Source organism: Daldinia caldariorum (genome assembly GCF_022478825.1).
Source record: "Daldinia caldariorum strain CBS 122874 unplaced genomic scaffold F4812scaffold_9, whole genome shotgun sequence".
Classification (NCBI taxonomy): Eukaryota; Fungi; Ascomycota; class Sordariomycetes; order Xylariales; family Hypoxylaceae; genus Daldinia; species Daldinia caldariorum.
Genome location: NW_025953045.1, coordinates 493,769 through 515,256, shown reverse-complemented (window position 1 = coordinate 515,256; position 21,488 = coordinate 493,769). Strand labels below are relative to the sequence as shown.

Here is a 21,488-nt window from a genome sequence, read left to right as displayed (position 1 = left end):
CACATCGGTGATAATAACCCTTACACTTACAATATCCCTCCTAAAGTCGGGCACTCAAGGCATTAGCAATTGCCAAGTTGAGTGAAGGCCCGCGAATCGGAGGCGGATAGAAGCACGTCATCCAACTACTAATACCTTAAACGGTAGACTAATTCCTGCTACCGCTAGTTAAAGCCTTATTAGGTACAATATTAGGTACTACCTAGGTAGGTATAGAGTATACCTGTTCCAAAGCCTTGGATAAAGTTAAATGAGAACGGGGGACTTTTATGAGAGCTTAATTATTACTTATTTCTTTAAAGTTTACCTATTCCCAGAATCATCGGTCCTATTTATTTATATTTTGTTTTGTTCATTATACCTCAGGTAACAAATACCGTTGGCCTTTTCGTTGCGAGGAGTTATTGCTGGAAAGAATAGGAATCGAGATGGCGACGTGAGTACCTTTTTTTCCTCTTTTTCTTTTTTTTTTTCTTACCCCTCCCCCGCCATCTGTCAGTTTTACGTTCTTCTAAGTGTACATACCTCCATCATGTTTTTTCTTCAATACATCGTCCATTGGCCCAATAGATTTAGCAAATGACGAATAAGACATATATATATTCTGCATTTAACAACGAAATATGGATTTGACACCAAAAAAAAAAAAAACAAAAAAGAGTAAAATGGGGAAAAGATAAATAATTTTGAACCATGTAACTAACACAGCAAACCCTCCAGCAACATCACCTGGCACCCCTCCCTCTCCCGCCGGGAGCGCTTCGCCCTCCGGGGCCAGCGCGGATTCACGCTGTGGTTCACGGGGCTCAGCGCGTCGGGCAAGTCGACGGTGGCGACGGCGCTCGAGCAGCACCTGCTGCACCTGGGGGTGGCGGCGTACCGGCTGGACGGGGACAACGTGCGGTTCGGGCTCAACCGGGACCTGGGCTTCAGCGAGGCCCACCGCCAGGAGAACATCCGCCGCATCGGCGAGGTCGCCAAGCTGTTCGCCGACAGCGCCCAGGTCGCCATCACCTCCTTCATCTCCCCCTTCCGCGCCGACCGCCAGCTCGCCCGCGACCTGCACGCCGCCTCCGCCCACGGCGCCGACGATCCCCTCCCATTCGTCGAGGTCTACGTCGACGTCCCCATCGAGGTCGCCGAGCAGCGGGATCCCAAGGGCCTGTATAAGAAGGCGCGCGCCGGCGAGATCAAGGAATTCACCGGGATAAGCAGCCCCTACGAGGCCCCCGAGAACCCCGAGATCATCATCCGCACCCACGAGAACTCCGTCGAGGAGTGCGTCGCCCAGATCGTCCAGTGGCTCGAGGAGAAGGACTTGATTCCGACGAAGACGGCTACCGCCGCTACGGCTGCCGATGCCGCGGGGAGTGCCGCTCTTGCTTCGTGAGGAGCGCACGTTTCGGATTGGTAGGGAAATAAAGGAAAATAAAAAAAAGAATTAGGGGGAGGGAGGGGGATGTGAGCTACAGTCTATCACCGGCGTCGGAACCCAAGTCGCCATTGGAAAATAGAGAGCGAAGCGAGAAAACAGTAAATTTCAGCAGTAGACAAGAAACACTCCCAAGAAATGCACATAGAAATATCCTATTGTTGTTGTTGTTGCGATATGATAGCCGAAACCTCCCTTATTCGTCGCGGAAAAAAAAAGCGCCAACCTGATATGTAAATTAAACTGCTTTGCTACGCTGTCTATACCTCGAACTCGTAGTATACGTAAGCCGTGTACTCGTTTCCTTCCCCGGCGTGTCCCAGCCCGGCGGCCACCATCTCCGACGTCAGCGCCGCGTCGTCCTTCGTGATCCTTCCTCTCTTGTCCCGTCCGAACGCATTCCCGCCCAGGTACGAATACGACGAGTCCAGCGCCGTCTTCACCTTCTTCACCAGCTTCGCGTTTGTCTGTTTGCGATCGAAATTGTTAGTATACTACTACCAAGTTTGAAAGGACCCTTTTTTTTTTGGAGAGAGAGAGAGGGGGGGGAAGAAGGTGAGTCGTGCGCTTACCACTACGAGAGCCGATACGAATTCCAACGGTAAGCCGTACCGCAGCACCGACTCGACGAACACGCGGAGGGCCATGACGTGCGCCCATATCATGACGCTCTCGCTCCACCCCGTGCGCGTCAGCCGCAGAGCCTCGCCCCACAGCTTCTTCTCCTCGCGGGTGACGCGATCTATCTCCCTCTGCTCCTCCTCCTTGCCGCCCTCGACGTACTTGTACTGGCGGGGCGTCCACTTCTGCTCCCGGCACTTCTGCTGGAACTCGGCGCTGTGCTTCTTAAACGTGGTGACGGCGAACAGGACGAACTCCTCGTCTTGCGCAACTTGGATGGACGACCGAGGCACGACCATGGGCGCCAGGGTCTCGTAGCTCTTGAGGAACTCCTTTTTCAGGCTGATGGGGACGGCGACGAGGTGCGTTTCGAGGTATTCGGAATCCTGCACTAGTAGAGACGGGTCGACGACCGGTGTGAGGGACTTAGTCGCAAGGTTGCCCCTAAATTTAGGAGGTAGGGTTAGTATTTACTCTGAGTGCCAAACGGCTTTAGAGGCGCATTACGTTTGTTTTCTTTGAAGAGTAGCGAGGTTCGACTTGACTTGGTTGTATTGATTGAATTTACTCTTGACATCGTTGTCGATTGTAGTCAATTCCTATCGGCGCAAAAAAGGTCTGCGTTAGCATTGCTCTTGTTCTGAGACTTGTCCTAGGAAACTGAGCGAAAGTAGAAGGAAGTACTTTTTGTAGGATATCGACTAGTTCGCCCACAGACCTGTCAGCTCGGTAGCGGACTTTGTTCCAAGTAAAGGTGCGAAGGTACTGATCCGTCGGCTCTAAAGCCAAGCGTTAACATCCAAGCATTGTCCAAAGCCGTCGCAAGAAGAGAGGTTTGGGGGGGGGACTACGAACTGTCGTTAACCATCTTCTGTTCGGAAGCCTTATCCTCGTTGCCTTCGTACAAGGAGCGCAAGGAATCGCCGACCTTGCTGACCACTGCCTCGCAGGCCGTGTCGAGCTTTGCCAAGTCGTCGGCCTGCTGCACCAAGGCGTCCAGGGTGCCTATCTTGAAGCTGGGGACGGGGAAGGGTAGGACCGTCCCGTTTTCGGGGTTGATGGTGGCCTTGACGGAGTCGAGAGCTTCTTGCTTGTCGCTCGTGTCGAAGGTGCTCAGGGGTAGCGACAGGAGGACATACTTCGTCGGTGTCGGGGCCATGGTGGCGGATTGGGAGCTAAATAGTCGTATCCGTGCTTATTATATGGTGCGTCAATCGATGGATGGAACTTGAGCTACGGTCTCGAGTAGCTAGCTGGAAGTCGGAGTATATACACTATTAGTATATTGCTCAGTGTCAAAAGAATGAAGACCTGAGCTAAGCAAGGGAAGTATATGCTTTATTAGAAGTGAAGTCGAGGATAAGCGGGTAGGTATGAGTTCCTCGCATGAAAAGGTAACCACGAAATTTAGGGTTCGGTTCGTGGGAATATAATTGTAAGTATACAAGATGAAGTCGAGATGGAGCTGCGCTGTGGAATATGCAGTAAGGCTGTTTTGTAATTCAATTGGAGGAGCTGCAAATACCTACCTAAGGTAGGTATGTACCTGTGACATACACACGGTACATGCACCTGTACCATGCCGCTGTAGACTCAACGTCAGTGCTTCTTTTAGTTCAGCCTTAAGTGGAGTACTTCAGCGTATAAGAGGTACCTAGGTATTGTACATCCACTGATACACTGATGCAGTCTCATGGCTTACACAAGTCTGGTATTGTACAAACATTAAGAAAGCCATGGCAATGGCTTTAAATTCAAGTATTTACATGCGTATATTCTCTACCGATATATAATGAATTTGATATATTTTTATATATGCATAAGAGCAATAAGAGCATAGCAGGATTATAACAGGATTATAGCTGTTTATAAGAACTTTACAATTCTCAAGTACCTAATGCTCGAGTGCGTTGCCTGAACTGTATAATACCTTAAAAGAGATAAAGTTAAAATGGCATTTCGAATAACTATTAAGATGGGACTTATATTCAACTTCCTACTATGTAGGTACCTGGAAACAATATCAATCGCATAACGCTTATGGGGCATCAAACGCAATATCTCATTCAGCTCACACAAGGTTTAGTTGTCCCCGGAGCCAATCAATGAACATACATAGGAGGTACTAGGTACTAGTGTGCATCAAGATACCCGGCTAGAGGGAGATAAATACCTAGGTTAGTTGATAAGATAAACGTCGATGCTGATGCTGCAGCAGGGTTGGTCGGATTAGCTGTTTCTCTACTGCGGGACACGTCGAGCACGGGCCATCCAAGCCAGCCATTATCGATCCTGTTTATTGATTGCCATGGCAGTCATGGCTGCCCATCGCAGCGGTTTATGGGTCCCCCGATTTCCCTACCAAACAAGTCAGGCAACCTAGAGAAAGCCAGACAGCGTCGCAACTCCGCTTTGGTCTTTTTAAAACAGGCATTAAAAACTAAAGGTACCTAATCCACTAATTCCGTCTTAAAGAAAAAAAAGTACAACCCCAAATCTTGGTGAGTCGACGTGTAAATCCAATAGCCGCCGACGAAGGAGCACGAGAACCAAATCGTCCGAACCACTAATTACAGGCTCACTACCAAAACACCATTTTTTAATTTTCTAATTTTTCTAATTTTTTCCTTTTTAAAAAAAAGGAAGAAAAAAAAAACAATCTTACCTTTTCCATTGTTCACCCCTCCTCTCCCATTTGACCTTGAGGTTTTGAATCCTTTAAAGAACTTATGAACCTATGAAAAACCTGCGTCTTGCATCGTTCCTATCACCCGTTACACCAGGCATTTACACCAACGTTTAGCGGTCAACCAGTCCTATGAAGCCCAACCACCTGTCGCCGACAATCACATTTGATTTTGAATTGCCCCGTTCCTCGCCAGCAGCTGAATATCAGCGTCTAAACTTAATCTGCACCATATTTGCTGCCCCAACTTTTCACATTTGTGAGTGTAGCCAGCAATATCTAACCACTACAACCACCGCCGCTACCACCACCACTGTTATCATATTATTACTACGGATATAACTGCGAAATCCCTCGCCTTCGGCTGGCCGTCTTAATATAAATATTCCGGCGCATTCGATCCATTGAGCCTTTCCATTCCCCCCGGCTGGTCGCGCTGTCGCATCAACTGCTCGCGATGACGCGCTGGTAGTTGTTATATTTTCGGTCTGCAGTCGATGAGCATGGAATTTCGCCAACTAACCCATACTCAGCTGTCGGTGATAAGTTTTATTTCTACGGCTTAGCCGACGAGACAGACTTGGATTGTACCCTTTCTTTGTCATGGTTGGCACTGCTCCGACCAAATGGCTACCACATCCAGTACGCCTCTTTCCCCTCCCTCTCGTATCTCTCTACCTAACTCAGCATCACAGGCCAACAGTCAGCCAATCCGGCAAATAATCCACCTCCCATTGCTGCCAGGCCCTCGGGTGTCTCTGGACAGCAACCCTCCGAATCTCCTACGCCCGGCCTAATCGCACCGTCGCCATCCTCAGCCGGCCCTACTACAAATGGTGGCACCAATGGCCTACTATCTTCTACATTGTCCAATGACGGTTCCTTTCATACAGATCTAAGGCAGTATCCTCGGGACGGGCGCGTTAGAAATCCAGTCCCCAGTAAGCTGAAGGATGTTACGGAACAGATGAAGGGGAACTTCAGCGTAATGCATATGGATGTTGCCAGTCATCGCGCAAGCGAGGGCCGTGATGCTGCTGCGAAGCGCACGAGCGAGAGCACGGCCTTGCAGGCTAAGCTAGCCCAGACTGATAGTTACGTGTCTCATCAACGACGAGCAAACTACCCCAGGCCGCCTGGCTTGAAACAATTCACATCCCCGAAGAAGTCTGCTTCTGTAGAACCGGTTCCCGAAATAGCACCCGTAGTTGAGGAATTGCGTCCTCTCACTATTACCGAAACAAAAACCGAACAAGCACGATTATTGACGCTTCTGAGAACTCTCCCCCCTCATACAGTGGTAGACCAATTATGTAAAGCGCTTGCATTCTTTGGCGGCATACCAGAGGCACCACCCCCAGCAGATGGTAAATTTCCTGAAAGCGCAGAGGCGAACGGCTCCGGTTCCTTATTTGTTGGGTGGATCGCTGAGATATTTCCTAATCTCAAGGAGCCTCGAAGGCGGACATCGATTCCAGCCACGCAGCCGATGAATTTGCGACGACCCAGGGGACGTCCAAAGGGCAGCAAAGCCAGCAAATCTCGGAGTGACAAGGGTATGAAGAAAGGTACTAAGGGTACCACAAACCGAGCCCAAGAAGCTCAAGATGACAGCTGGGTGGATGTAGAGGATAGCGTTCTAGAATTGAACGAAGATGACGATCTAGTCGAAGTAGAGGGGCCATCGGAGAACGCTCCGAGTACACCCCCCCAACTTCACGAAGAGGGGCAGTTTAACAATACTCCGATGATGGGCTCGACAGGCGGTTTTAAATCTATTAACGATGCGAATACCACGCTTGGGCCTGGATCCAGCATAAAACGGCGTGGTCGACCGAAGGGTTCCAAAAATCGACCTAAGGATGCTTCCGGTGTACAGCAAGCTAATCAGTCAGCTGAGTCCGCATCTGCAAACCCGAATTCCACTCCTGTTCAAGCCGATCATGCATTAGCGCATCCAATACCGCCAAAGGTGACTCCTGTGCCGGTACCGATTCCCATGTTTGGTGAGCAACCGAAGAGGAAGGCGAATGCTGGACGGCCAAAGGGTTCTAAGAATCGCCCCAAGGCCTCCAGCGAGTCCGCAGGTCAAGATGGCACTACGTCTCAGCAGTTGCAAACGACCGAACTGGTGAATCACCAAAATAATCAGCATCCCGCACGGATGCCTATTGTTGGCCCTTCGTTTACAGGCAGCACTACCACGTCCTCTATCGCGGATGGTGCTAATTCTCAGAGCGACCAGCGATCTCAGCTGTTACCTCCGCCTGCGATGTCTAATAGCCAGACGCCGACTCCTCAAGTTAAGGAGTCCTCAATAGTTGGGAAGAAGCGGAAGCGTCAGTCTGCCCCTATCGGTACTATCCACCTTCAAACTGACGGAGCCTCCGATGGTGGCGTCGGAAGTAACGCCACTTCCCAGCAAACACAAGCGAGTCTTTCTCAAGCAACCTCAGTTCCAATTCCCCAAGTGCAGCCATCGGCTGTTGCTGTCCAGTCTATTCAGCAGTCTTCTGCCAATGTTAATAATACGCCGTCTACAAAACGGCCGCGTAAATCCCAAGAGTCAGGTTCGCTACAGACGGCGAAACGCTCGACTCCGAATAATATAGGGAATAAAAATTCTGCGTCATCTACAGCGACCAGCTTGGATCAAAACCGGCAATCTAATCAGATTTCCATCCCATCACAAAACCATACGCAGGCCGAAGGCCTCGAAGCTCATTACGAGCGAATAGCTGCACTACAGAACCGTAGTGATCCAGTACAGAGCAATGCCAATCGCTCTCAAAAGCAACAGCAGCATCAAACGACGACATCGATGGGCAATACGGCGTCCCCAACTCCCGCGGAAGGATTAGAAGCTCACTACGAACGTTTTACAGCCCTCCAAAACCGCCAGGACAACGCAAGACAGCAGACTGCCAATCGTCAGCAGATGCAGCAGACTACTCAAAGCGCTTCTCCTATTTCTTCGCAGGCATCCAAGGCCCCCCAGATGCCATCTACGCTGGCTACCCACCAGCAGAGCAGACCATCTCAAAACTACTACCAAACACAGACTCTTAACCCGTCCTACAATACACAACCATCTGCGTATTCTACTAGTCAACGTCAGACTCAGCATATGGCTACAGGATCTCCCGGAACAGGTCTTGTACAGCACATGACTAATTCTCCTCAGTTCGGCGCACAGTCAAACTCACCGCTCTTACAGAGCGACACTAATTATAGGGGGTCGCCATCACTCGTCCACAGCAGTACGGGATACCCACCGCGTCGAACACCTTCGGCGTCACCGCTAGATAACAACTATCGTACGGGAGGTGCCACAGGTCATGGCGTCGCAAACCACTCTCCTCACTTCGGCGCGCGCCAAACACCGACGACTACACATAGCACGTCGCATTCCGCGATGCCCTCAACATTTGCGCCCTCTTTCGACTCGAGCTTTCTGGAACTCCAGAACTTGGATTCGGGTAATAGCCACGGTGCGCTAGGTCTCGGGACTGGCTCGTACGGGCTGAGCAGCGGTGGCGTACCGTCTCAGCAACGGACAACCGGCTCGAGCGCAGCATCGCTCTATTCTTCCACCACGGGTATGAACAACAGTTATCTACCTTCCTCAAACGTTAGTCGCGCTACCCAGAACAGGTGGCCGTCGTGAAAATTTCATCTGAAAATTTCATCTCGTATGAGACCGAGACCTGGGCATTTTCTAGGTTTTCGATATGCACATGATATACGACAGAATGTGGCGTTTAAGGAAATGGAGAAAAATAAAATAAAGTGGCGTTTGTATATGGATCTTAGGGGGGGTTGAGAGCACGACTTCGAACTGCTTTCTCTCCCTTTTTATGGTTGTTCTATTTCCTCTGCATAGTTTTTACGACGGAAAGTTTTAAAGGAAATGGATTATGGAAAGGGAAGAAATGAAAGGGAAAGGAACATGGCATTAGGGAGCTATTTGTTATTCATTCTTCGTTTCTTCATAGTTTAAATGACTTCCTACCCTCCTCCGACTCCGACTCCGACCGGTGCCAGTACACGTTAGGCGGGATCTTTCCGGTCCGCGAGGAGAGAAACGGAGAGGGGTTTTGAATATTACTTGTAGCACAAGCAACAGACCTCAAAAGGTTTTTTTACGGGTTTTTACCTTATTTACTTTACCTCCTTTCTTCCTCCTCCTTCTTCTTCCTCACACTTTGTTCGCGGGACATTGGTCCTCGTATTATCGGGAAAAGGGCAGCAAAGCGTTGGGAGAGAGCGGGTTCTGTTTCTGTGCTTTTTTACGCCAAATAGTTTTCGGTTCTTTTTTTTCTCCCGTATGGTCTGTTCTAATATACCATTTGTGTGTTGCCCGGGTTTCGTTCTACCTGCTACGATTTTTTACTTGTTTTGTCTGCTTGTCTGTTGTTGTTGTTGGTGGTGGTAGTGGTATGGAGTTGTACTGTTTGCGATTAAGGAAGATGCTGGGTACAACGAAGGATGGAATGGATCGTATGGTATGGCACGGTACGGTTGAAGAGATGGTCATTCAGGGGTAAGGAATGGTATAAGGCAAAAACATGTGTGTTAGAGAGAGAAGGCGGGAGGAAGGGGTGTAAAAGACTCGGACGAAAACTTTAGTTCAGGCATGTAGGCAAGAGAGATGGAATATGGAACGGAATGAGACAAGGCGAGACGAGACGAGATGAGATGGGGTCCGAGAACATTCATCGATTGATATATGGGATATATATCTACCTCTTTGCTTGGTTCCTCTTCCTCCTTCTCTTCCTCCTCCTACTCAAGCCCTTTCTCTTCTTATAGAAGACGTGTGCATATTATCTTTGTTTCCCTTCCCTTCCCTTCCCTTCCCTTCCCTTCCCTTCCCTTCCCTTCCCTTCCCACGAGTGCGACTAGTGAATATCTGCGTAGCTCCTAATTCCACCAACCAGGTAGCCATACATTTATTTATCCATTCACCTGTTCGTTCAATCTTACACGCACGCATGTCCTTCCTTTCCCCGGTATCTAAAGATAATCCTCATCCCACCAATCCCCCCTTTTGCCTTCCTAGCACGCAATCGGGGACGGGGACGTTCGGAGGAATGTCGCTTTGCTCGCTTGCGGGTATGATCTCGGGGAAAACAAAAAGGGGGACAGGAGTAATAGATGCCGCGCGGAACACGTAGTTAGGCAGGGAAAAAGATAGAAGAAAAAACGGGGAAGCAGGGAGGTGGGGAAGGGGGGTAAGAGTTTACGCTTCGTTTCGGGCTAATATAAATATAATATAGTCTGTAACGACAGATAAAAAGAGCAACGAACAACGACATGTAATAAGAGATGAAATGAGAACTTGGGGACACCAAGTAGTAGCAGGTACCTAATAGTATGATATTGGTACGATATGATATGATAATGGATATTGGTTATAGTTATGGTTATGTTATGTGTCTTTTCTTGGGTATTCGGTATTTGCGAATCCAAGAAAAGAGGAGCCATCAAATAGTAGTAGTTGTAGTTGTTGTTGTCCTTAGACGAACTCGGGAACGCCTAATAGGTTTTCGCCCAAGCTTCTCCCTATCCATGATTCCATCCTCGCTCCCAGGCTCCCTTTTCCCTTCCCCCCCATTTCCCCCTCGGCCTATCCATGAGGTGAGGAAACATGGGAAGGGGGAGAAAGAAAAAAAAAACAATATATCGTATACGCCCCAAATCCCCGGGAGGAGTAGTAGTGGTAGTAAGTAGTAATACCCTACTAACCAAAACAGACCATGAAAAATAAAAACAAGGAAATTCTGCTGCTTGCTGCTGCGGCTGCTGCTGTTGCAAAGACCAAAATAAAGAAGAATAAATGGAAAAGTTCCCGCCCCATATTATAAAAAAGAACGCCCTGTAAATGCTGATGATGAACATGGCTAGATGACGGCTAGAACCAACCCAACCAAACCAAGAAAAAAAAGCCCGCTATCCCCACCCTTCGCGCGGATATCTTTCTAAGCGCTTATGCTAGGTATCAATTCAACTAACCCGGACACACAACCATCCCCTCGCGTCCCCTTTCCCCGTTGGTATAATAAAGTCAAGTACTAGATAGTAGAATAGGTAAGGTGAGGTAAGGTAAGATAAGGTGAGGTGATGTAGATAGATAAGGATAAGTAAGGTGGGAAGGTTAATTATTCGATTGGGTCCTCTTCGATGGCTTCGAGAGGCGGCCGGACCGACTCCGGCGCCGCCCGGCCGTACCACCACTCGTCTTCCTCGGCGGCACCGTCCTCCCGGATCAGCTCCAACATGACTTGCGCGTTGCGCTTGATGTCCTGCGGCCGTTCGACAATTCCACGGTCTAATATTAGCGCCTCCGCCGTTGGAAGCCATATTTGTTGTAAGGTTGGTAGGTCGGGAAGTAACATCTTGAGTTGTTCGCGCGACAACTCGCCCATCGGCATGCCTTCAGCCAAACTCGTATTAAATACCAGGTTCTCCCACGTAATCATCGACGCATCGCTGCCCCGTCGGCCTGCATCCGATCCCTGCCGTCCGCGGCCGTTCACGTATGGTTCTCCGGGCCTTGGAAAATCGGACTCGCCTGCGCTCGACTTCTTCCGCGTGAGACCCCTGAACCCTCGCCGCGTTTTCATCCCGACCTCCACCGGTTCCCTTAAGACCGCGTTATACCACGAGTCGACGGCTCCTCTCCTCGAATTATACCCCTTGATCTCCCAGAATCGTTCCATCTGTCGGAGTCCGCCGACACACATCGCAGTCACATAAACTTCGTCGGGAGGCCGGTCCTTCAAATAACCTCGGAGCGAACGCTCTAATCGACCCACATAAGATGGTGGTCGAAGGCGTCGACAGAAGGAAGATACCACCAGGGGGAACACCTGATGGACGCGTAATAATGTTTGGTCGTCGTACATGCTCATGATCTTCAGTTCGATAGGATTTAAGGTGTAAGGGACCTTGGATAAGCCATGTCCATGTTCCTGAATGTATTCGATATGTAATGTTCGGTACGTCTCAAAGAAATGAAATACTGTAAAGAGCAGTGGTATTAATCGTCGGCGCATCCTCTCGTATTGCGGCTCGAATTCGATACGTTGAGCCACCGTAGTCCTCAGAAATATCTCCTTCGTCACCCTCTCGCATATTAAATAGGACAGCTTAGCGGCAACGTGTAACCTATGCCATATCCCACATAAATAGTGAAGCCGTATCGCAGTCGGGTCGGGCGCTGGATATAATCGCTTCGCATAAGCAGGAACGTGATGCTCCAAGTGATACCGAGCAATTGGGAACTCATTGACTGTAATCATCGCGTGCCACGACCGCGAAGCTAATCGAAGGCTTAGGACATCAGATAAGGGTAGAGAGGCGATGATTTGGATTTTCAGCTCATTAGGAAGCGCGAGGAATAACTGATCGAAAGGTATGCTCTTCCTTTTCGTAGAATCGATAGACTGTCGGCGCGTGTCGTGTTCAACAGAATTACGCGACGGTAAGATCTTGAAGCCGATGAAATTGCCGCGACGCTTTTCTGCCTTTTGGATATCGTGCGAGGCCTGATCAGCTGCCTTCGGTCTCCTGATAGGAAGTATGAATGTCGAGGATTCGGCCACAACAGAGCCCTCCTGCGCGTGGGCAATAGCATCGGGAGGCTGATCTTTAGACTCGTTTAGCTTCTTGAGCTTATCGAAATACCGCTGGGAGGCGAATTCGGTCAAGTGTGGAGGGTCCATTATGAATGATTGTTCGGACAAGTGAAGCCGGCGCGCCTATGTCAAGACGGACAGATGGAGAGTGCTCGCAATGCACGTTTGTCCTTTATCAGACAGGAAAGGCGACGGCGTCGGGGTCGATAATGTTGAAATTGGCCGGACGCAAATCAAACATGTTGAGACATTGAATATATCGGGGTGAATTAGAAGGTAGGCAGGATCCGTTCACAGATTCGGGGTGACGGATGGCGGTTCGTAGATCGAGTCGAGGACGAAGGAGACTGAATAAAGGGACAGGGGGACTAGAACTACAGCAATGAGATAAAGCGAGCGACGTCAGATGTAGACACAATACAACAGCCAAAGCGCTCTGCGCCTCTCTCGCTCAAACCGGACTCTAGTTGGCTAAGTCTCGGCCGTAGGGGATGGAATTGGAATACCGAGTCTCGTTAAGACTGATATGATGACCGAAGATTGGTTTGGCTGTCGTAGACCCTGAGAATTCGGTATCGTCACGAACGCGATTCGAGCTGGCGGGGAAAAGGTAAATATCGCGACGAGATGAAAAGGGCGTCGGTTTGAGAAAGCAAAGTTGGTGGCAGTTGATAAGTTGGTAAGTATTAGGAGACCAAGAGAAGAGGCGCAATGTACATGGGGCTACGGGGTCGGGAAGCGGGAGAGATGGTCTCAAAAATGGTGTTGAACAGAGAGAAACAACTGAGACAAGGCAACGGAGAGAAGAGCAACGTTAACAGAAGTGACCAGATAGGGCAAGAAGCCGTATGGGTGGTAATGAGGATGTTTAGGGTGCTACTAGGAAAAGAAATAACCCATAGAGTTTACTACTACTGGAACAAAGGAAGTGGATAAAGTTTGAGAACGTGGGAAAAATGAGGCCGAGAACTTGAAGATAGATAGAGCCCAAGTGGGAACTTAGTTCACGAGTTTAGAAGCTTTTGCGATTTTGGATTGGGGGGGGGGGGGGGGGGGATGTTGGAAAAAGACGGGAATGGGACGGGGGGGGAGTGTACGATAGGAATCCAGGCCAGTGTCATTAGTAACCTTGCTCTTACCAGCCTACCTACCTAACCTAAGGTACCTAAACACTAGTAACCTAGTAACCGTAGGGTAGACTGCGTAGGTAGACCGGGTAGACTGCGTACCTGTAAGGTGGGTGTGGAGAACAAGCGACAGAGGTTAACTTTCTGGGGCGTGGGTGGCACTGGGGGAAAAGGGAAAATCCACTAAAACCTGTCAAAGTCGTTAAGTCTATTCGGTGTTATGGTGGTATGAGCTATAAAATAGGGTGTCCGAGGGTGTGTCTTCTTGCTGCTTACGGCGATTTGGCCGGCCAAATAGTGGAGTGCTAGAGAAGTGCTGCCGACCTATGGCCAGCGAGTGATATGTCGAACACCCATTAAAACACCACCTATTAACACTACCTATAGGTAGTTCCTGACTCTTTTTGCACCGAGAAAAAACCACTTAATTTTTCACCCCTCTTCTTTTTTTTTTTTTTTTTTACTTCCTTTACACCTTTGATCCAATTCCCAACGATCCACGACCCACGATCCACACCTCACCCCGATATTCTTATCACTACGCAATTGTCCGAATCGTTCGGCTACAGTTATTCGTAGATGCAAAACATTTTACCATAAATTTTATCAGGGTCATTTACTCAGAATTCAGGGTCTATCCCAATTGATTGGCAAGTATCTCGGTATCAAGCATCCCGAGAGGTATCGAATACCTAACAAGGTACCATCACATCACATCACCTCACCTCAAGCATCTTAAAAGTTAAGGAGGTATTTATTAAATATTCGGCCCCGGCATCAGCTTACTTCATTGCTTAATACCGACTAATAAACCAATTCAACCGTACCTGAATCCGGAGAAGGTTATTGCCGTATCCTTGTCCTGATGAGGTCAGACAAGATTCCGTGAGTTGTTCCATGTTCCATGTTCCATGTTCCATAGCAGCAGCATGGGTGCGGGCATGGCCGATAAGTCTTCCTCATACGGCTCTGGTATTGTATCATCTCTTCCATTTCCATCTCCATCAGCACCCGGTCTTCTTCGGAATCATTACCTATCGGCCCGCGGACATCTCATAGATATATATCGGTCATCCGCAAAATATTTTCTAACAAATCCTAGCTAGCTCCCCTTCCTCTCGGCCTTTTATCGAAGCTCAGCTTTCCTGATATCTCACTTAGCTCTTTCCCCCCCCTTGCTAGCTTTATCTACTTGTTATCTTTCGTCTTTCAATAAACAATGTCGCCATTAACGTATGGTCCCACGTTAGGACCCTCTCTATCGTGTGTCTGGCCGGATCTGACTATGGGGTTTATGGGGTTAGCTAGTAGCTGGGAGAGCATCGCAACCCAGCTTTTCCCATTTAGCCTATTTACAGCTCGGTTATAACCTGCTGCTCCGCGATTGCTCCACGATTGTACTTCGCGGAGCCTCGTGGGCTTCCGTTCATAGACTCGTGAAATTTATGACACTTATCATGGCCAGTGCCGAAAGTAGCACCGACTCTTCTGCTCGGTGTCGTCGAGCATGCTTGTAAACTTGGTTACGATACTTTAGCCTCCCTCATTTCATCATGAGCACCACCGCGACAAGACTTGGCATATACGGGATCCGACGCAAATATTCAAGCATAATATATTCCCCTACCTCATGTACAATACAGACCGAAAGCCAGACGCAGCAGAGTCTCGAGAACAAACAATAAATTGGGAAGCCTTCATCCGGCGCCGCTGGTTGCTTCACTTAAGGGCCATATCGAGCCAGCTTACCAAGCAGCCCAGGGAGTAAGTAGCCAGGGAGAGAGTGAGGCCTTCCATCACGATTCACGATTCTTACGATTCACCAGCGCGCAGTGATTCAAATACCGTTTAGGAAAGATCTGCATTCGATTTCGGCACTTCTGGGGTTGCTTTTCTCATTTCGGTCTCGCAGTGTAACATGCCACCTAGACAGAGAGACCACCCTTCTTTTCCCAATGGGATCGAGACCCCTTTTTCAATCTCTACTTCTGCGAGACATTGCACATGACCATCCTGAGCCGTCAAACATATTCCCTTTATTACTTGCGTCTCGGCATAATCAACTCCTACAGCATCACCAATGTGATGGTGGCTGTTAGCATGACTTACCTACCTGGACTTACCTACCAGGTAGGTAGTTTATCCAGGAGTACGTAGCGTACCTCTCCACTCCCTAAATGCTTCACAAATCCACAACTAGACACAAAAAAGATTGAAATTTTATATAAACGGCGAGCTTGGCATATCATGCTGGTTTTTTTAAAGGTAACATGTTACGCTAAGCGCGTTGATCGTATCGTATTATTACTTGCTATACTACTAAGGCTGTTAGAAAGGTCACCTTCCTACAAGATGTTGATGATGGCCCGTAAGAAACAAGGGCTTGGGAATTCCCCGCGATAGAGCCGCCGGGTCCGTCTTGCTCGTTAAAAAAGAAAAAAAGGGACCGACCGCCCATGTGGACCGAACGGCCTTACTACGGTCTTTTCTGACCCTCCCAGCATCCGACGTAATTTCGACCTCATTGGCTAGTGGCCCATTCTTTTTCATCTTCATATTTGGATACTCCGACACTGCTGAAGTCGAGAATTGCACGTTTCTACGCATTTCTACAAATCGAGGATGAGGTGACTAAGACTACATTTACACATGTGGCCATCGCAGAAAAGAGATGAGCTTGACTTAGCCTGACTCATGTACGTATCTAGGAGTACGACGTCTCTGTGATAATTTCCCAGCGGCCAAGTGGTAGACGCGGGCAGAAGATCACCTGGCTCGTCCGCAGCTTATAACGCCACTAAACCGCGCGGGTGCAACGTGGTCTTCATGAAACAAAATATTGAAGTCGAAAAAATGAAACATTGCTGCTATTTTGTGATCTAAGCCAGACTTATTCATTCCGTGGCGCAAATCGATGGTCTATTCATCAATTCTATGGCGTTCGTATCACATTTACTATCATATTAACACTTGTTGAGGTTTCTTCATAGAACACATTCCAATGGGTGCTTCAAATGAGGTGTCAACAGTCATAGCCCGCAAGGCGGTACGTACGTCTTTGGTTAAATCTAGGACGATCACCCATCGCGAGTTACCGGATACTACGAAACATGGCCTGGGGAAACGTCATCGGGGCCACATCCGATGCTCCAAAGCCTCCAAGTAATCCATCACAGTTTTGTTTAATATATTAGCTCTACTCGCCATGCGAAGACGATCAGACTACGAACAGCTAGCCTTATTCTAGTTATCATAAGTAGTGTAGCTTCTCGCCTATTTCGTAGGAAACTTCCCCCGAGCTCGGTTCTACATATCGCACCACTTAAGGTATCGTGGTTTTATTTATCCGTCACAATTCCCTAGGTTAAGTTTAAACATATTCTTTAGGGAACTCTTCGTTGAATCCCAGTGAGTCGCGCTTTGTATAGATCAGGCCACCAATAAGCAGGTGATGTAAAGAAGAAATGGTGCTGAAAATCAGCCCTATCAAGAAGCCCGTCCGATATGCCGATTGGGACACGGTATACCCCGAATTCCTACGATTCCGAGCACGAGGACGCGTGCGCGTATAAGGCGTCTAGAACGATTCTAGAGATAAGGCTTCCTCGAGCTGTTCGGTGTCGTTTTGTATGAGAAGCATGAGGAGCATGAGGAGCCAGACTGGTGGGATTTCCAAGGATGGAACTCTTCTGGATCCTAGCTTCTACCTGATGAACAGATCAGGAAGTTCGTTTTCAAAAGGGGCATGGGGGACTCGCTTACATAGTAAACAACCCCCCTGCCCCATGCCCATATTAATCCATTCGCGCACAATTCGCGAGTCTCACCTAAAAAGCTCTTCCCCAATTTCCGATTTCTCCTCAGTACACAACCGAGATCAACCACCGACTAGCCCCGAACCACCGGGTTGGCTGGGTTGGCTGGGTGTTGTCTATTTTTAGAAAACCACATGTATGGGTGGATTGGCACGACTCTCTTTCTATTCACTTGAGAGTCGCTCTCGCTGATGGCGTTCCTGGCCCCCCCCGCCGTTGTCACTGACATCCCCTTACTATAGGTACTTATGAGCTACATGGATGCTATTCCAAAATGGCTGCCTTCAGCTGCTATGGTCATAACAAATCTCGCTCACTCTGCGTGTTCCTCTCTTGTACCATACATCATCGCCGCCAAGACGTCGAGCATTCCCTTTTCTGCCACGAAAGCTGTCACTTGGTGGAAAAGGAACCATTCGATCTCTCTCTTTCTATCTCGTTCCTCTCCCCGCCTAAAACTACTCCTCACCTCTAAGCTCCTGCACGCCCGCATACGTACAGTAGCCTCATTTCAAACTACACCGGTGAGGCTAGGTACCTTAGTTTGTCTAAGCTAGTAGCCTAGTAGTTGCGTTCAGAAGAGCCAAAGGGAATTTTTATACTTCATTATTATCGAGAGCTCTAATTTGCACACCTACCTAAAGTAGTCTTTATTTTTAACTCGCTTTTATCCATACGATACCCTTATTCCCTAGGCCTACGTTGCAAGAGGAAAAAAAATTGGTTTTGCCCTCCTCTCCTCTGTCGCCGTCTTTCGACTGCCGATGTCTACATTGCATGAGGAGTAGTGGCAGCAGCCAAGAAAGGAGCCTACGTTACCTTACTAGCCTTGCCGTTGCCGCTTAATATTACCCAGTAGATTCATCCGTCGCTAGACAATATTCCCGAGACAATTTGAATAAATTATCACCCCGCTGTGCGGCTGCGCAAGTAAGTTTTCGTGCGTGCGTGCGGCGCGTGTTCAAGGAATATTGGCCCGTCGTCCATCCTCTTTGCGCCAGACGCGCGCTCCTATCCCCCTCCCCTTCTCGAGACCGTCCATCTAGCCATCTCCATTGGCTTTCGATGCGCTCCTAGCGACGGCCCTCTTACCCTACTTACACACCTCGGGAGGTAGCATCACACTCGTTCTCACCTAAAGCGGGCTACCGGACTCACGCACACGCGAATTACGCAGATGGCTATGGATCCTACACCGAGTCATCCGACCTCTTCCGGGTCCGCTCCCCTCCGGATACCTGAGCTAGCCGCCACCACGTCATCCTTCACTCCCGGCCATTCCGCTTCGGAACCATGCGTAATAGACTCGCCGGTATCGCCGGCCTCGCCAAACGCCTTCGCGCGGTTCGAGTTCGAGACCGGCCGCGGAAACGACGGGTCCAAGATCCTCATGGTGGAATGGGATCCTGCGCCGTCGGGCGAGGACGGCTGGGTCGTGGCGTGGGATGCCAAGACGACGACATTTCCCGTCATCGAGAAAGTAGAAGACGACGACGACGACGACGGGGGAATCATCGATAAGGAAGGACAGCGCCGGCAACGCGTCTACTTCCTATTACCTTCCGACGCCACGGTGCCGCCCGCGGTAACCATTTCCCACGCCGGCTCGGGCCGGACGCTAACGGCGAAAGCGATGCCGGCCATATTCGCGCCGGGGCTCGGGATCGGATCCCGCGACGCGGGCCGCCGCGGCGTCTTGCACACGATATGGGCGCGGCTGCGCGCCGGACAGCTCCAGGACGAGATACGCGCGGAGCTGCGCGACAACAGCGAGAGCGTGGGGCTCGAGATGGCCGTCCAGGAGCGTCTTTGGATCATCGATCATTTCGGCCTCGACGACCTCCGGGTCCCCGACACCAATCCCAACGTCGCGGATGCCGGTTCTATAGCCCAGTCGCCGCCGCAGAGCCCGCGCTCCCCGGTCGGCGGCCGGTTAGGCGAGAAGCTGAAGGGGCTGAAATTGGCGACTTCGCCGTCGGACTTGGCCAATCATTCAGGTACCTACCTAGAGTTTTCCTTGTTTTTCTCCTATTCCTCTTCACCCTTCCCCTTTCTCCCAGATAGATGCCTTGTCATTCATTGGTTGCAAGCTTTCACTCCCAAGATTTCCACCTGCCTGCCTAAATCCACAAACACGTTTTCCTCCCACGTTTCCGCCAAGACTCACCTTCTCTCTAGGCGCCCACTACTCGCATCAACGCGACCCGTATATTCCCAGGCGCGACCCGCCTCCCCCGGGCAAGAAAGACGGGCTGGCGATGAGAACGGGCGCGGACGCGGGCAACGTGGCTTCCCTCGACGCCGTTCTGGGCGGGAACAAGCAGACGGCTGCGCCGCCGCTGCCATACGCGGTCCAAGCCGCCAAAGAGACGGAAGACGAGTTGTTCGCGCTACCCATGAGCCCGCGCAGCCCCGATATGGGGGCCATAAGCCCGTTCAGCCTTTTAAGGTAAGGCAAGGGAGGACGGGGCAGGACAGGACAGGACAGGGCAGACAGATAAGCGAAGGAGGAGGACAGGGGTGGGGTGGGTGGGTATATCAGAGGGACCTAGCTACCTAGGAGGTAGATATCTCAACGAAGGTAGATTGAGATAGATAAGGAAAGGAAACGTTGTTATTAGGTAGTTGGGGCAATGTGGAACTTTGAAGTCGGGCTTTATTATTAACTAGGGGTAGTTAACTGGCTAACTAGAGAGAGAGAGAGAAAAAGAGAGAAAAAGAGAGAATCCATATATGATAGATGGGGCGGAGGCTCGCTTGAGACCAAGCAAGGCGGGGCGGCGTAGACGAGAAGGGGTGGAAAATGGAGGAGGGAGGTAGAGAGGTAGGAATAGAACGTAGCGTGTTGCTGCAGGGCCGAGATCGAAAATAATAATAGGAAAAAAAAATTAAAGTCAAGTATAGTGGTATGTATTGTAGCATAGTGAAGTGATGCGAACGAGTGAAAAGGGGGGGCGGATGGGGGGGAAAAGGGAATAATAGGAATAATCCGAAACAAAATGGAACGGAACAAAATCAGACCTATAGGAAAAGAACCAAAAGAATATAAAAAAATAAAAGTTCCGCTATTTCTCCTCCCCCCTTCCAGGGCAATGAACCAAGGGCTTCCCACGCAATACAGGGGAACGTGTCTCGGTTGGGAACGAAGCACAGAACAGTACCTACCTACATAGACGACAAGGACATGATAAGATAGGATAGGATAGGACAGGACAGGGTCAAAAAGCGAAGAACCATAGGGCCGGGAGCGCCGGGAAGCGGGGAAGGGAAGTAAGGAAGTAAGGGGGGGAAAGGGGTTCCACGTGCCTTGCCTTGCCTTGCCTTGCCTTGTCACCGCCAGACTTATATTATGTATATAGGTAGGTAGGTAGGTAGGTAACTTTACCGGAACCTTTTCCCCAACCACTCGGCTTTCCGCGCGGGATGCGTGTCATAGCGGATACGGATAGGATACAAATGCAGAGATGGATATGGATATGGATATGGATATGGATATGGATATGGATGCAGATACAGGTAGTGTGCATACCTCGTAGTATGTATATATGCCCTATGCCCTATGCCCGGGCAGGGAAGTGTAGGGTAGGGTACGGTGGTCGGCCAGCCAGCCAGGTAGCCCAGCGCCCACAGTCTGGATAGCGATACGCGGATAGTAAAAGCAGAAATACGTGTATACCTACCTGTTTCCACGGTTGGGCCCCCATGTAATATGTATGTAGGTATGTATGCATGCGTATACCTGTCTGTCCGTGTCTGGTACAGGTGGAGACGAGGACTGGATTTAGTGAAGAAAAAGAGAGACCCTTAGAGAGCAACAACCAAGTGGATTTTTTTGCTGTGCTAACCTGATACTAGATGTCATAGATGTGATGTGGTGCGGCACGATGTTGTAAGTAAGGAAGAAGTATGGCATAGCAAAAGAAATATAGAGGTAACAGTAGGTATAAAATAATATAATATCGTAAGAAAGAAAAGAACCTAGTTTGTTAAGGACCGTTTCAAATGCTTGTTTGCTTGCTTGCTTGCCTGCCTTCTGTACGGCCTCTACATGATATGTACCTATGTATGAGGTATGCATATAGCCTTACCCGCGTAACGTCAACGGGATTGCCCTTACGTCCGTCCGCTGTTGTTGATTTCGCGCCGCGCCGAGGCAGCGTTTGCTTG

At 49.6% G+C, this 21,488-nt stretch overlaps 5 protein-coding genes across 5 annotated transcripts; 3 read left to right on the top strand and 2 right to left on the bottom strand.

The window, feature by feature from the left end:
- The first annotated feature begins 28 nt into the window (after positions 1–28).
- On the top strand, positions 29–1,592 carry F4812DRAFT_429635 (adenylylsulfate kinase). Its single transcript, XM_047934287.1, has 2 exons — positions 29–436; positions 721–1,592. Exons 1-2 carry the CDS (start codon positions 429–431, stop codon positions 1,388–1,390), a joined length of 678 nt encoding a protein of 225 aa, XP_047789776.1. The 5' UTR covers positions 29–428; the 3' UTR covers positions 1,391–1,592.
- Positions 1,593–3,541, bottom strand: F4812DRAFT_429632 (ATPase, V1 complex, subunit C). The gene is made up of 5 exons (XM_047934286.1): positions 2,909–3,541; positions 2,738–2,832; positions 2,561–2,652; positions 2,005–2,497; positions 1,593–1,899 (listed from the first exon to the last, which is right to left on the bottom strand). Exons 1-5 carry the CDS (start codon positions 3,210–3,212, stop codon positions 1,693–1,695), a joined length of 1,191 nt encoding a protein of 396 aa, XP_047789775.1. The 5' UTR covers positions 3,213–3,541; the 3' UTR covers positions 1,593–1,692.
- Positions 3,542–5,223: 1,682 nt separating this feature from the next.
- Positions 5,224–8,759, top strand: F4812DRAFT_398192 (uncharacterized protein). The gene is made up of 2 exons (XM_047932180.1): positions 5,224–5,381; positions 5,435–8,759. Exons 1-2 carry the CDS (start codon positions 5,366–5,368, stop codon positions 8,404–8,406), a joined length of 2,988 nt encoding a protein of 995 aa, XP_047789774.1. The 5' UTR covers positions 5,224–5,365; the 3' UTR covers positions 8,407–8,759.
- Positions 8,760–10,770: 2,011 nt separating this feature from the next.
- Positions 10,771–12,806, bottom strand: F4812DRAFT_398238 (uncharacterized protein). The gene is made up of 2 exons (XM_047932181.1): positions 12,804–12,806; positions 10,771–12,747 (listed from the first exon to the last, which is right to left on the bottom strand). The coding sequence occupies exon 2, from the start codon at positions 12,464–12,466 to the stop codon at positions 10,901–10,903; it is 1,566 nt and encodes a 521-aa protein (XP_047789773.1). The 5' UTR covers positions 12,467–12,747; positions 12,804–12,806; the 3' UTR covers positions 10,771–10,900.
- Positions 12,807–17,879: 5,073 nt separating this feature from the next.
- Positions 17,880–19,841, top strand: F4812DRAFT_397947 (uncharacterized protein). Its single transcript, XM_047932179.1, has 3 exons — positions 17,880–18,251; positions 18,439–19,318; positions 19,500–19,841. The coding sequence occupies exons 2-3, from the start codon at positions 18,499–18,501 to the stop codon at positions 19,772–19,774; spliced, it is 1,095 nt and encodes a 364-aa protein (XP_047789772.1). The 5' UTR covers positions 17,880–18,251; positions 18,439–18,498; the 3' UTR covers positions 19,775–19,841.
- Positions 19,842–21,488: the final 1,647 nt, after the last annotated feature.